Source organism: Meriones unguiculatus, chromosome 12, assembly GCF_030254825.1.
Source record: "Meriones unguiculatus strain TT.TT164.6M chromosome 12, Bangor_MerUng_6.1, whole genome shotgun sequence".
NCBI classification, from domain to species: Eukaryota; Metazoa; Chordata; class Mammalia; order Rodentia; family Muridae; genus Meriones; species Meriones unguiculatus.
This window is the reverse complement of record NC_083360.1, coordinates 87,080,543-87,094,429: the sequence shown is the minus strand read 5'-3', so window position 1 is coordinate 87,094,429 and position 13,887 is coordinate 87,080,543. Positions and strand designations below refer to the sequence as shown.

The window sequence follows — 13,887 nt, the reverse complement described above, 5'->3', positions numbered from 1 at the left end:
TATGATTCTGTTGAAAGAAAGAGAAGGAAGGAAGCTAGGAAAGAAAGAGAGAAAGTATTGATAGAGTGCTTTTCACTTTTGCTGCAGTCATGTGTCTAATCCTAGTCAATCAGAATTTCTTAGTCATGTTCCACCCTGGAACTGAAATGTTTTGCAGAAACACGTTGCTAATAGGGTAGAAGGTGTCTCCACCCCACCCCTGCCCTAGCAGCTTCAGAATAGGAAACAGAGCAGGGTGAGTAACAGGCAGCACATGCCTCTTCTAGCATGGAGAAAATGCTTGCTTTTGCGTAGCCTCTAAGGAGCTTACATTGGTGGCAGATGGAGGATTTTGTTTTATTTTTAGTCTTGAATTGTAGGAAACTGGTGTTTTGTGACCCCTTTTTATTTTATCTTACACCAGAAGTTGCCTTGATTTGGTGAGGTTCATCTCAGGTCTTACAGCACACTGAGCTCCCATCATTTAAGAGTCCAAGCAGAGAAAACAGCATTTAATGACATGGTTATTGAGGGGTGGAAACGATGAATATGAAGTTGAAGGGGTTTGTGAATTACTCTGAGGTATCCTTTTAAAAACCTTTTCATGACTTCTCTCGGTTTCTTTTTAGTTTAGGTAGGCCAAAAAGAAAATAGCATATTTTGGGCAGACTTGTGGTCCAATTAGAAGATATTTGTTTTACATTTAACTGCATTGAGTGAGATAGATAAGATTTCATCCTTGACTGGCTAAACTGACTTTCAGGTCTCTGCTGTGTCTGCAGCCTGCCCTTAGATGCCTCTGCAAAAGGACCCATGTAAATCTATCATGTGCTTTACTTGCTTGTTTTCCTTAACACATTTTAAAGCTTCCTGGCCTTTGCAGTCCTATGGATGATTCTCTCTCTCTCTCTCTCTCTCTCTCTCTCTCTCTCTCTCTCCTTCCCTCTCTTCCTCCCTCTCTGTCTCCTTCCCTCTCTCTCTCTCTCTCTCTCTCTCTCTCTCTCCATCTACCCTCCTCTCCCCTGCCCCCTCTCTCTTTAATGCCATTTGCTCACTTTCACAGCTTAGTTCAGAACTGACCTCTTTGGTGAGCATACAAGGACAGGCCCTCATCCTCCAAACCCAATGACCTTCCTGTGCAACCATAATCATGGCACAGTTCAAAAATATTTTTGGTGGGCTGGTGGTGCAGGATCTTTACCAGCCCATGGTGGCCTGGAACTCATGATCCTCCTGTTCCCTGAGTGCTGTATCTTGTGTATCTTAAAAGCCCACAGAACTTTCATTACTAGAACTGCTTACAGTCAGCACCAACTTTGATCCAAGTTTAGAATCAGATTTAGAGTGTGGTAAGAAGGAGCTTACATGGTTTGAAAACAGCAGAAAGAAAAGATCCTTTGAGCTGTTTTAGACTTTGATAGCTTTGGCGTTTTATGAATATGTGTAATATGAACGTTCTTTGTGTTTTCTAAGCTATAAATAGAGAGGATAGGACATTTGGAAAGATGACGCTGAGTGTGCATTTGCGTGGGCATTGCTATCTACGCATGGCTGGGGGTGTGGTAAAGAGCCTCACTCTGGAGCTGGAGTGTCTGGACCGTAGCCCAGTGCTCTGCCTTCGCCTTTAATCATTAACACTGATGTATCTGGCTGATTTCCCGGTCCTGGTCTTTAGGTGTGAACTGAGATTATACCTTGCTGTTGGCACAGCTACACACATGTCAGCTGCAGCTCCTTCTCCTCCGGAGTGTGGTAGTCCATCAGTGGCCAACAAATACAGCGATGTGAAGAGACTGCTGGAGAGACTCATGGGGGGGGGGGTGACATCCTTTCCTACTGTTACTTCTGGAGTACTTGAGACATAGATATGTATGTATCCTGTCAGGCATCCTGTCAGGCATCGTGAGAAGGCCGAGGAGTGGACTCAGCAGCCTGTTCCTTAGAGTCTTATTGCTCTCTTCTCCTCTGCTGCTTCTTCCCTTTCATCAGTTTCCTGTAGTTACATAAGTTCTACTAGTTACATGTTCTTGTCTCTACAGAGCTAGAGAAGCTTGTGTGGCACTTGTTCCTCATCGCACCTGCATGTTCTGCCTTTCCCGTTGACCTGTCTTTCTGCTTTCAGCGTTGCTCTAGCCTCACCTCAGATGTCAAAGAGTGGGTTTTGTTGTTGTTTTAAGATTTATTTATTTATTTATTTATATGTATGTTCTATCTTCATGTACTGCAGAAGAGGGAATCAAATCCCATTACACATGGTTGTGAGCTACCGTGTGGCTGCCGGGAATTGAACTCAGGACCTCTGGGAGAACAGACAGTGCTCCTAACCACTGAGCCATCTCTCCAGCCCCCAAAGAATGTTTTCTTAACATCATCCCCTTACTACCTCCAAACCTCATGCTGGTCTGAGCTTTACATAGCCACCTTTCCTGCCATTTTAGTGTCTTTCCAGTTTTGATGACCTCATTTCCCGACGTAGACCCTGTGGCCTGCTTCTTTAACATTGCTTTTGCCAACACCTTTAGGATGTCTTGTCAGTGGACAGGTTGTATTGTGTATTGTTCTGTTCTCATTCCTGAGACTGCTGCTGTCTGTGGCTTTTAGTGTCTGTTATAAAAGCCACAGAAGTGAGGTGGCTGTTCCCATCCCAGTTTTAATTGTTTTCCATCGCTAATGGAATCTTCGTCACTATTCAAAAGTCCTTTCTTTGAGCCCAGGCTGGCCTTGAACTCACTGTGCAGCTGAGTGTGACTTCAGACTCAGACTTGACCCTCCTGCCTCCACCTTCCAGTGCTGAGATTACAGGCTTGATCACAATGCCTGGTTGATGGGGTGCCAAGGCTCAAACCCGGGACCCTTGCTTGCCAGACAGGTCTCGGTCCAGTGGTTTTTAATGAACTCTTGATGATTTCCAGTTGAATCTCCCACAATAAAATCTTTTCATCAGGCTTAGTATCTAATTAAAACCTGATCTCAGCCTGATGTGTCACACGCCTTTAATCCCAGCACTTGGGAGGCAGAGGCAAATTGATCTCAAGGAATTTGAGGCCAGCCTGGTGAATTCCAGTCTATCCAGGATTACATAGAGAGACCCTGTCTCAAAAGCACCAACAGACCCTCTCCCCTACAAAATAACTGTTTTCCTCTTCATGTAGAAAGGTTTTTCTCATCTTCAACAGTCCTAGAGACTTACCTTTTTCTGTTTTACATATTTCATAGGAAAAGTATTCTCCCCTTTTCAAGGATCAGTAACTGATTTCTTTGAGCTGTGATCTCCTTTCTTTACTCTGTAGCTGTCTCTGCTATTTTCATAAATTCAGCTAAACTCTCTGTAGACGACTCTTTGCTCCTGTAAAGCTTCCAGTTTTCTGCCTTCGGGCAGCCACCCTGGAATTCCCTCAGCATGACTAGACTGAGCTGCCACCCCTTTCTTTCTCAAGCCCTCATCATTAAGCCTCTCATGCCTCTGCTACTGCTCTCTGAGTGGTGGGGTGTGAAAGCCGTGTCTCTATGCCTTCTCACACACAAATCACCTGCATCCCTCCCTTCTCCGGGTATCTGTCACACTCGGGGTAGGCTTTCGAGATATCTTGGCAGCTCTATTTCCTGTCCTATCCCAAGCAGTATCCATTAATTTATATCATTTTTCATCCTTTAAATAAACAGCCATCATTAATGATCCTGCGGCATTAATAAGTGAGAAAAAAACCTGTATAAAACAGTGGTTCAGGGGCTGACCCTTTCTCAGGGGTCACCTAAGACCACCAGAAACACAGATATTTACACTATGATTCATAACCGTAGCAGAATTACAGTATGAAATAGCAATGGAGTTATTTTGTGGTTGGGGTCCCCGTGACACGAGGAACTGTATTACAGGGTCACAGCCTAGGAGGCTTGAGGACCCTGCCATAGAGGGTTGCATTTTCTTGCAGGAGAAAGCGGATTTCTGAATAGGTGAGTTGGGGTTCCTTGGTTTGACTGCAGTTTACCTTCCTGCTTTCTGTTCTGTCTGCACTGACTCTCTGTGTGCGTCTTCATAGTTCCATGCTCTGCTTTCCTCCCCCCCCATCTCCTGTTTAATTCTTTCAGCTGTTCAAAGCCCATCATGGTGTGCTGTAGCCTTCAGTTCTCTCACTGTCATTACTAGTAAGAGGGAATCTCTTCCTTAGCCTTGTAGCCCTAGGACACTCTGCTGTAGAATCCCAGCAGTGAACACTTGAACACTTGTTTTTGCTAGGAGCAGTCCCTCTTAAGATTATGAAGCAATGGCGTTGGAGAGAAAGCCCTCTTCACTGATAGTGTGTGCCTACCTGTGCAGAGCTAGCACTGAGAAGCGGCGCCTGCAGTAGAGCGAGGTAGACCGCGCCTGGGGCCGCGCTGCCTGTTTACCCACGGCAAGTCTGTGCTGACACTTAGTTGCTGTTCAACCTCAGTCTCTCTCTCTCTCTTTCTCTCTCTCTCTCCTCTTTCTTTAAACGGTCAGAGATTTCCAGTTGAATTTTCCATCTCCAGACTACTCTCATTAAAACTTGCTGCTACCCACAAAGGAGCAGGAACAGTAGAGAAGGCGCCTGGACCTCGGTAAATTCGAGGCCAGTCTGGTCTGTAGAGGGAACTCCAGGACCCTCAAATCCCACACCCTCTGCCTCCTAAATGCTGGGGTTAAAGGTGTGCGCCACCAACCAGCCTTTGCTCCGAGTTTCTCCATCTTTAACAAAGCTATAAAACCTCAGCAGGCAGCTGTGTCGTGGTAAATCAGTGTCTCTAACCTGTGGAGCCTGCATTTCATCCAAACCTTTCTTCATCTTTATTCTCATTCTTTTTCTGTATTGTTCTCTGACCGTTTAAATCTGTGAAGCTGAGTGTCCTACAGTTCTTCCATGTTAGCCTGTGGGCTCTTCTCTGTTGTTTTCTTTCCTTTTTCCCAGCCTCTCTCCTCATTTTTCATCTTTTTTACAAATCTTTTTAAGTGTTCTTTATTCATTTTTTCTCTGACATTTCCACACACACACTGCTCTCATTCCCACTGCTGTCAACTCCTTCTACAGATTCTCTTGCCACATTCAGGTCTTTGTGTTTTGTTTCGTGACTCACTGCCCATTTTTATGTCTTTATAGCCTGCTAAGTTGGGAAGCTCCTTGTAAAGAGCCAGAGGGCCACTAAACCCTTAACTCCCTCTTCTTGGCTTGTGAGCAGCTTACCTGGTTGCTGTACAGGTAGAAAAAGCAGTTTTACAAACTTGCGTAAGTTTGCACTCAAATGTTAGAAAAAAATTCTGCAGGCCTCAAAGGGTAGTATATGAGTTTTATGGTGTAATATTATTTAATATAACAAGTATAAAGCAAAATGTAAATGTCTTAGCTTTAAACTTTATATGATTTGAGAAAATGAGGCTGAGCACAGGAAAGCAAGCCAGTGAGCAGGCGTGTGCTTCTGTCTCTCTGCTCTTGACTGTGGATGTGAGAGGACCAGATGCTTGAAGTTCCTGCTTTGACATACTCATAACCATCGACTGTAGCCTGGAAATATAAGCCGAAATAAACCCCTTTTCCACCTAAGTTGCTTTTTGTTAGGGTATTTTATCACAGCAACAGGAAGGAGAGAACAGCTTTTATAAGAAACAGGCCAAGTGACTAAGGAAGGCTTGGTAGCTTAAACCCAGAGTACCATTTTAATCTATGAGTAAAACATCAGCATACAGTGTGGTGGCAATCACTGTCAAGGCTGGAAAGCAATGGAGTCCATGTGAAGCCTTTTTAAGATGAGGAGCCAAAGTATGATCACGGCACAGCTGCTAGGCTTGTTACAGATAAACACAGACCCGGTGTCTGGGCGCGTTTAGGAGACCGGCTGAGAAAGCAGTCTTGGCATTTGATTTTTACCCCTTGTGAAGTAGAATGACTTCTGTGTCTAAGTAAGATTATGGGAATCTTTAGTTAGTAACTGGGGTGCCCATGTACCATATACCATTTGTGCCTCTGTGTGTGGTGTGTATAGGCCAGAAGACACTTGTGGAAGTCAGTTCTCCTGTGGGGGTTTTGGGGATCACACTCAGGTTGTCAGGCTCCGTGTCAAATAGCTTCACCCGCTGACCCCGTCTCCCCAGGCTCACTCGGCCTGCCCGGCCGACTCACCCGCCGCTGCCACCACATACAGGGCTACAGGCCATGGCACCATGCCCCCGGGTACAGGAATGTTTGGAGGACTTTTCTTGAGTGTCGAACTGGGACACCAAGTGCTGTTTGAGTCCAAAGACGTTCACACCCCCTGGCCTCGTTAGGCTTTTTTAGCATCGCATAGAAAAATGGGCGCGTTTTACTTTTCTCCCTCAGGCCCTCTCACGTTTGTCCTCCAAAGGAGATGCCTGCAGTACAAATGCACAGCCTTTTCCATTGGTACCATAGTGCGCACGAGAGCCGCACACTTGGCCTCCTGACTCCCGTGAGCACTCTCAGCAGGGCCGCTGCTCTTCCTAAGGGGAATTCCCGGCTCCTAGACTAGAACTTAGGATTCTTGAGGATTTATTTTTCTGATGAATTCTCTTGATCTACTTGTAGGGTGTCTATTCTGAACCCCGGGGAGCCACTAGGAACAGATGACCCATTTTCACAGGTAGCTAAAGGTTATTCCTTTAACTGCCAGAAATCGACTTTCACTGTGTGTTTTAATGGAAACCTTTCTGCCTTCCCTTTATAAAATGATGTTAAAATTTGTTTTAAAATGGTGTTAACTTTTAAGTGGTGCATGTTCAACACGGAATATAGAGAAGTTATGTACTGAGTACAGTATCAACACTTCAATGTATTAAAATAGTCACCGAGAGAATATATGAAGAGAACTACCTGTGGTCCTTGGGCACATGGAGTCATCTAGTTTAAAGAAGAGAATAAGAGCCGTGGTGGGAATTAGATCTCCAAAATCCAGAGGCTCAGCAAGGCAGGAAAGCCTGATGACCTGAGGTTGGTCCCCAGAAACTGTGTAAATGCAGAGGAAGAGAACCGACTCCAGAGTTGTCATCTGACATTCAACCATGCCTGACATAACACACTGATAAATAAATATTTAAAATACGACGAGGACATGAATGACACATGGCTTAAAAGTTTAAACTCTGTAGAAATAGATAAAATACTGTAGTTTCCCCTATACTGTTTCAAACACATTTTCATTTGTTCCCTCACTAACCCTGACATAGTTATAAATCAGAGATGACACTTTAAAATTGAGTTAGGTATTTTAAAATTGAGAGTTAAATAATAGAAAGCAATTTTTTTTAACCTTGTGGCAAAGAGCTAGATATTTCTTACTAAGTTTAGTAATGTAGCTTTAAAAAATGAAATCTAGAAGTTCTTTCAAAATAAAGTGACCAATGCAGAACCTTAAAATGAGGCAAGAGCATGCGTGAAGTGTGATGTTAAAAATTATTTTAACAGTTTAATAATAAGGGAGGTCACCGAAGTTTCCTGCCCTCTGCCTTTCCTGCTGTGTGCCCTGGACTGGCTCTTCCCACCCCGCCCCCACGCTTTACTGAGGCTGCTACAGTGCCTGGCGTCTCCTCTCCCAGCAGACACTTCAAGCTCCCAGTGTCCCTGGGAGGAGAGGCTGAGGGTACAGTGCTGAGCAAGGCTGTGCACTATCATAGGTGCCGTGGGCCTGTGGAGAGGCTGCTGATTCTACCATTTCTGTTTGACAGTGTTGGCTGCAGTGTCTCCCGCGGAGACTGGCAGCTTTGACGGGAGGACAGTATTGCTTCTCCCACGGGCCAAGTGATGTACCTGCTCCGTCCGGCCTGTGTTCCTACCCAGGAGCTCACTGGCTGACCTCAGTTTTGAAATTTCTGAGGACCCACAGGTGAAAATATTGAGACTGCATAGATCACTTCTGCAAGCCGAGTTGAGTGTTTTTTGCCCTAGTCACGTGGCCTTTGTTGTAGGGTCAACACCCAGAAACCAAATTGGCTCAAAACACCACAAAGCACCACATAATTTAGAGTCGTTTTAGGTTCAAATCCCCCCAACTCAGAAGGCTCAGCAATTTTGTTTATCACATTCGTGGCCTCTTCTCAGTGCTTCCTCCCAGGTGGAGGGGTATCTGTTACCACTAAGGTCCTAGCAACACACATTACCTAATTGTTTTGTTGAGGTTTTGTGAGGTGGGGTCTCATGTAGCTCAGGTTGGCCTTCAGCTCACGATTTCACCACCGATGATCTTCTTGCCTCTGACTCCTAAGTGTTGTGCTTGTGGTGGCTGCCAGTTTATTCTCCGTGCTGCCTAGGAATGTGGACAAATTTGTACTATTTAACCTTACAGGATCATACCCAGGCATTTTCCTGCTGTAAAAATGTTCCGACCCAGCAGTTAAGAACACTGGGTGCTCTCCCAGAGCACTCACGTGGCCGCCCATAACTGTCAATAGGTCTAGTTCCAGAGGCTCTGACGTCCTCTTCTGGCCTAGGGGGCACTAGGCTAGCATGTGATACACATGCCCATTTGCAGACACAAATCCCATACATGTACTTTTTTTGTTGTTTTTGTTTTTTAAGACAGGGTTTCTGTGTAACCTTGGCTGTCCTGGACTCACTTGTAGACCAGGCTGGCCTCGAACTCACGGATCCACCTCTCTCTGCCTCCCAAGTGCTGGGAATAGAGGTGTGTGCCACCGTGCCCAGCTCATGTACATTTTTTTAATGTTTGACATTCTGTTTCTCCTTCTCTCTTGAAACCCTGATATTTTTATAGTCTCCAGAGTTCTGCCTTTCCCCAAACTTTTGTATGTAGTATTTGTAGAATCGCACAGTCTTTTGGTACAGGCTTCTTATATTCAGGAAAATGAACTTGAGTTTCCTCTTGGTCTCTACATATGTGGTTAGATTTTTTTTTTAAAGCAACTTGAAACAAGCTGTAGTCACCTAGAAAAGAGACTCTCAAGAGATTGCCTTCATCAGCTTGCTTATAGGCAGCTCTGTGGGGGCACTTTCTGGACTGCTAATGGATGGGGGTGGCTGCCTGCCATGGGTGGCACTGCCCTCGGACACTGTGCAATAAAGCCGGCCGAGCACACCCCGGAAGCAAGCAGTAAGCAGGCTTGTCTGTGGGTTTCTGCTTCAAGTTCCTGCCCGTAGTTCCCAGGGCGCCCCCCCCCACTTTTTTTTTTGCTTACAGGCCTGTAACCTGAAACCAACCCTGTCCACCTGGGTTGCTCTTTGGTCAGTGTTTTATCATAGCAGCAGAGAAGCATGATAACATGACTTGACAGGTCATTTGTCTTCATTACTGAGGATTAAATCCAGGGCCTCACAGGGAAGCACACAACTGCTGCGTTATGTTCCCGACAAGGCCACACCTCCAAATCCTTCCCAGACAATTCAAACTGGAGACCAAGCATTCACGGACATGGGGCTACTTTCAAGCAGCTACTATAGACCCATTTCATCACATAGGAATTGAGACTCAACAGTTGCCAGGCGCTGGTGGCACACACCTTTAATCCCAGCACTCAGGAGACAGAAGGCAGGCAGATCTCTATAAGTTTAAGGACAGCCTGGTCTACAGAGCAAGTTCCAGGACAGCCAGGGCTAACACTGAGAAACCTTGTCTTGAAAGACCAGAACCAAACCAACCTTACTAAATAACACAATATTGTAAAATTATAGCTGTGGTAAACTCCACAAATTAGTTTCATGGGCTAATGATGACCGAAAATAGGAAGAATTTACATTGTTTGTATAGAAAGAGTCAAAAAGATAGTGTGAAAGGAATAGCACAAAGGAAGGTCCTTGGCAAATTAAAGAATCTTAGAAAGGGTGTTTGTGTGGAAGGCAGAAAAATAGGGAGTGCAAGTTAAAAGATGCAGGTAGGACTGTGAAACCTTAGTATAGGTCAGTGTTAAATATTGAGTTATACTCGGTTGTACCATGCAAAGCTGTGGCAAGTTCCTGACTTGGTGGTGAAATGCTATGGAAATGCACGGTAGCTCTTATGCTGAGAGTGAATTGGTAGATTCAGGAAGACTCCATTAAGGAAATTATTCCAAGAGGAGCCATTATTTAGGCTACTCGAAGAGGTGGAATTGAAAACACATTTAGGAGCTGGGTGTGGTGGCACACGCCTTTTATCCCAGCACTCCGGAGGCAGAGGCAGACAGATCTCTCTGAGTTCAAAGCCAGCCTGGTCTACAAAGTGAGTCCAGGACAGCCAGGGCTTTACAGAGAAATCCTGTCTCAGAAAACAAAACAAACATCAAAATAAACCCCACTCATTAAGGATATCAGAATTACAGAGCTTGGTTGATAGATTTGGGCTAGGGGAGGCCCTCAACCATTGCTGCATTTTAGAATGGATGACAGTGGTTTCATTTACTGGGATAGAGAACATGGGGGAATTGTGTCCTTATAAAAGGGGAAGAAGAATGAACTCTTGTGTTGGACATTTCGAAACAATTTACGCTAACTAACATTGCCGTAAACAGTGAGCACAGCACGGTGGTTTGAGTATTTCTTGAACTCTGTGAGCCACAAACTACAGCAAATAATCGGATGCTTCGAGGAGTTGGAGATACCTAGGAAAACAACAGAAAAGACCGCTCTCCAGATCGATTAGCCAATCATCGCTGTCTGGGCCTCCGCCCAGGGGCTCCGAGCCGGAGCTTCACAGTTACGCCGTGTGGATTCTTGGCGTTCACAGGCAGCCCACACTCCTTACGGTGCTGTCAAAACAGCAAGCCCACGGACGCGTCCCCGACGAGCCACACAGACACCAGGCTCTGCTTCGCCGGCAGGCTGCCGTGCGCCTCCCCCCGCCTTCCCGACACCGGCTGCCCGGGGTCACGATGGAGCCTCTGCGCCCGGGAGGGTGGGCTGGAGGCCGCGGGCGCAGGTGAGGGCGGAGGCGGCCGGGGCCGCCGGGCCGGGCGCCGCTCACCGCCCCTCGCCCGGCGCTCACCTCCGCAGGTGCCCGCGGCCAATCGTGGGCCGCCTCCTTGCCAGGGCCAGCCAATGGGCGGCGCCCGGACCGCGGCGGGGGGAGGCGCACGGCGGCTGCTGGGCCGCGGCCCGGGCGCCCAGGGCATCCGGCGGGAAGGCCCTCCCCTGGCACGGCGGCCGGCCGCGGCGAATGGCTCTCCTGTTGGCCGCGGGCGCCGTGAGTAGAGCTGGGCCCCCGGGCGAGGGGCGCCGCCGGGCGGGACTCGGCGAGCTTCGGAAGGCTGCCTCCCCGAGCCGCCTCCCCAGCCTCCTCCCCGCGCCTCCGCCGACAGCCCGGCCTCCGCCGCGCACCCCAGGCACTGGCAGGCCCAGTAGAATTCGGGATGTGTAGGCGGGTGCCCGGGCTTGGCCCTGGTACTTGGGTGTTAATTATGGATGCTGCTGTGGCGGACGGGTGGGGAGCGAGGGGTTGGTTGTCAAGAAGCGGCTGCAGGTGTTTCGGAAACTCGAGGGTAGTCTTACGGGCCCGCCGTGGCTCAGCTGCGGAAACTTGCCCGAGGTGGCTGGAGCAGGAAGGCCCCTGCTGGCCCTCAGCACGAAGGACTGAGAGTTAGCTTAAAACATTTCCTAATTTGAAGACCTGGTGTTGCCTGATTAAGTCGGTTTACTTTTTAGCTGCGCTAACGAGGTAGAAAGCCAGTAACGATTTCCAGGTTTCTCCTTGGAAGGCTGGGAATGGCCCTGGAGGGGGGGGTTGGCGGTTTGAAAGTCTGGGGAGCGACTTTAAAGCCGGAACTGTCAGAACACCGCCCGTGCTGGAGCAAGTGCGAGGGTCCGGTAGTCACCGTGCTGACGTTTCCTGGCCTTCACTTGTACCCGGGGGAGTTTTATAAACCTTTGTTTTTGGTGCCTCTCTACAAGAGGTTTCTTAAAGTCCAGATTGTTTTACATACTCCAGGGCACGCTGCATCACTGGAAAGAGAATTTCAGTTTCAGGATATAAATGGCATGTCCTGGCGCGTAGAGGCTAGGAAAGGCGCTGAGCACACTCATGCTGAAGGTGACGGCAGTCCAGTTCCCGTGCGCTCACCGGGAGCGCCTGTCCACGGGAAGGGCAGCGGCCAGTCGCGGGGTCTGCACTTCATGAAACAGGGTGCTGTGCTTGAACTCCTGATCTTCCTGTGGGGTTCCACATGTGTAACCACGCCCGTGTTTTGCACTCTTGATGTAGAAAGGTAGTGATTATGACTACCTTACCATGTAAGCCATACCCATGCATTATAATGAAATATACTGAAATGTGCGACGGCCTCCGGGCATCAGGTGTGTCAGGTTCTGTCCTTAAATGCTGTGGAGAAGTAATGTTTGTAGTAAGTCCTATACTACAAGGAAAGGTTTTATGGTCACTGTAGTGGACTTAGCAGGAAATCAGTTCTAGTTTTTCTCAAAGATTTAAACAGTTTCTGCTATTCTCCAAGCTAGTTTTCCTCTTTAAATATTTTAACAAAGTCTACCACACAGCCATTTAAAGCTGTTTTCCCTCTGCCTCACTCCCCCTGTCTAAAGTTTTGTTGGCTTTGGTAGTATCTCTTGGATTTGACACTTTTTCTTGTTTGGTAGTCCTTTACCATCTCTCAGCTGGACTTTTGGGAACTCCGAGTGTCTGAGAGGCAAGCCCCACCCGTCCTCTTCATGCAAACACACACTGACTGAGCCGCTGCCACGGTTCTGTGTTGGGTGCCTTTCCAAGTTTAGTTCCCGGCATACCTCTAGGGCCTAAATGGTGGGTGCTAACTCATCTCACAGTCGGCTGCAGCCCGGTGTGTAGGTGCCGAACTCAAAAGTATTGTGTGTGAGCGGCTTCTCAGTAGAGCAAGGCTAGCCTCCCAGAGTTCCTTCTGTTCTTCTTTCCCTTTTGCTTAGATCACTGTCCACATTTTAGGTGGTGAAGCTTTGGGGGCCCTCTAGTGCATAGCACCTCTTACCTTTTCTTGCTGCTGTTACAGAATTTGTGCATATCTCTTACAGCTGTTGCTAAATTGTAGATTTTTTTTTTTTTTTTTTGTTCACACGCCTGATTCTTGCTAGGTTGTAACTTGCTAGAAATAAAGGTTTGTACTTATCTTGTATTAGCTCCTTTGTCACTAATGGCGTGTGTGCCCACGAAGGATGGTATCCTTAGGTTTCCTTACCCATAAGGGTCACTGTATACACAAGACAGGTTAGCACGAGAGATTCTTAACAGATCTATCTAATCAAAGTTTTATATGACAGAGGGTCCTCACAATGAATGCCCACAGACCCAGGAAAAACTGTCACGTTTCTGTAAGCTGGATGACGCCTGGATAGCTGTGTAGCGTGTGATTGGGTAAAGATGTAATGCAGTAGGCCCAAGGAGAAGCATGTCTGGAGTCTTCATGGTCAGTGGAGCATTCCTTCTGGGTGATGGGCCAGGACTCCTTCCAAAATGGAAGTTTTATGACTCACTGGCTGGCAAGGGTCATTTTGAGTCAATCTCACCATGTAGCCCAGGCTTGTGGCGGCTTGTCTTGGGTTCATGATTTCCTTGTCTTTGCCTCCCAAATGCTGGGATTACAGGCACATGCCGCCATACCCTGGCCTGTTCAGAGAATGTGGGGAAAAAGTTGAAAACAGTATTTCTGTGTGTTGTGGGAGAACTCTGGTTCTTAAGGCTAGCTGTGAGTAAAGGAATTCTAGTTTCTCCAGCTGCTTTGGGAGAAAAGGGAACATGAGAAATTCAGAGACTTTTTCTAAGTCCTTTCAGTTTCCTTCAGTTCAAGAAATAGCACTCACAAGTGCCACACTTGGGTTTGGCTTTCTGAGTCCTAGTAGAACATCGTGGGTGTTTAGCAAATGGGTAAGTTGTAGAAACACAGCTGCCTCATGGCATGGCTATGGGGAAGGTTTTTCTTGTAGATATGAGGAATAGAACAGCCAGAGGCATCTGGAGGAGCAGAGAGGGAAA

At 47.2% G+C, this 13,887-nt stretch overlaps 1 protein-coding gene across 9 annotated transcripts in view; it reads left to right on the top strand.

Annotated features, from left to right (window-relative positions):
- The window catches only part of Osbpl9 (oxysterol binding protein like 9), a 121,825-nt gene that overhangs the window by 57,606 nt on the left and 50,332 nt on the right, over positions 1 to 13,887 (top strand). The window contains exon 1 of one of the 9 annotated variants that reach the window (XM_021660882.2): positions 11,003 to 11,118. The exons of the other annotated variants lie outside the window; for them this stretch is intronic. Coding sequence (XP_021516557.1) covers positions 11,092 to 11,118 — 27 coding nt within the window. The 5' untranslated portion in view covers positions 11,003 to 11,091. Of the gene's footprint in view, positions 1 to 11,002; positions 11,119 to 13,887 lie in introns of those variants that run through there. 9 annotated transcript variants of the gene reach the window in all.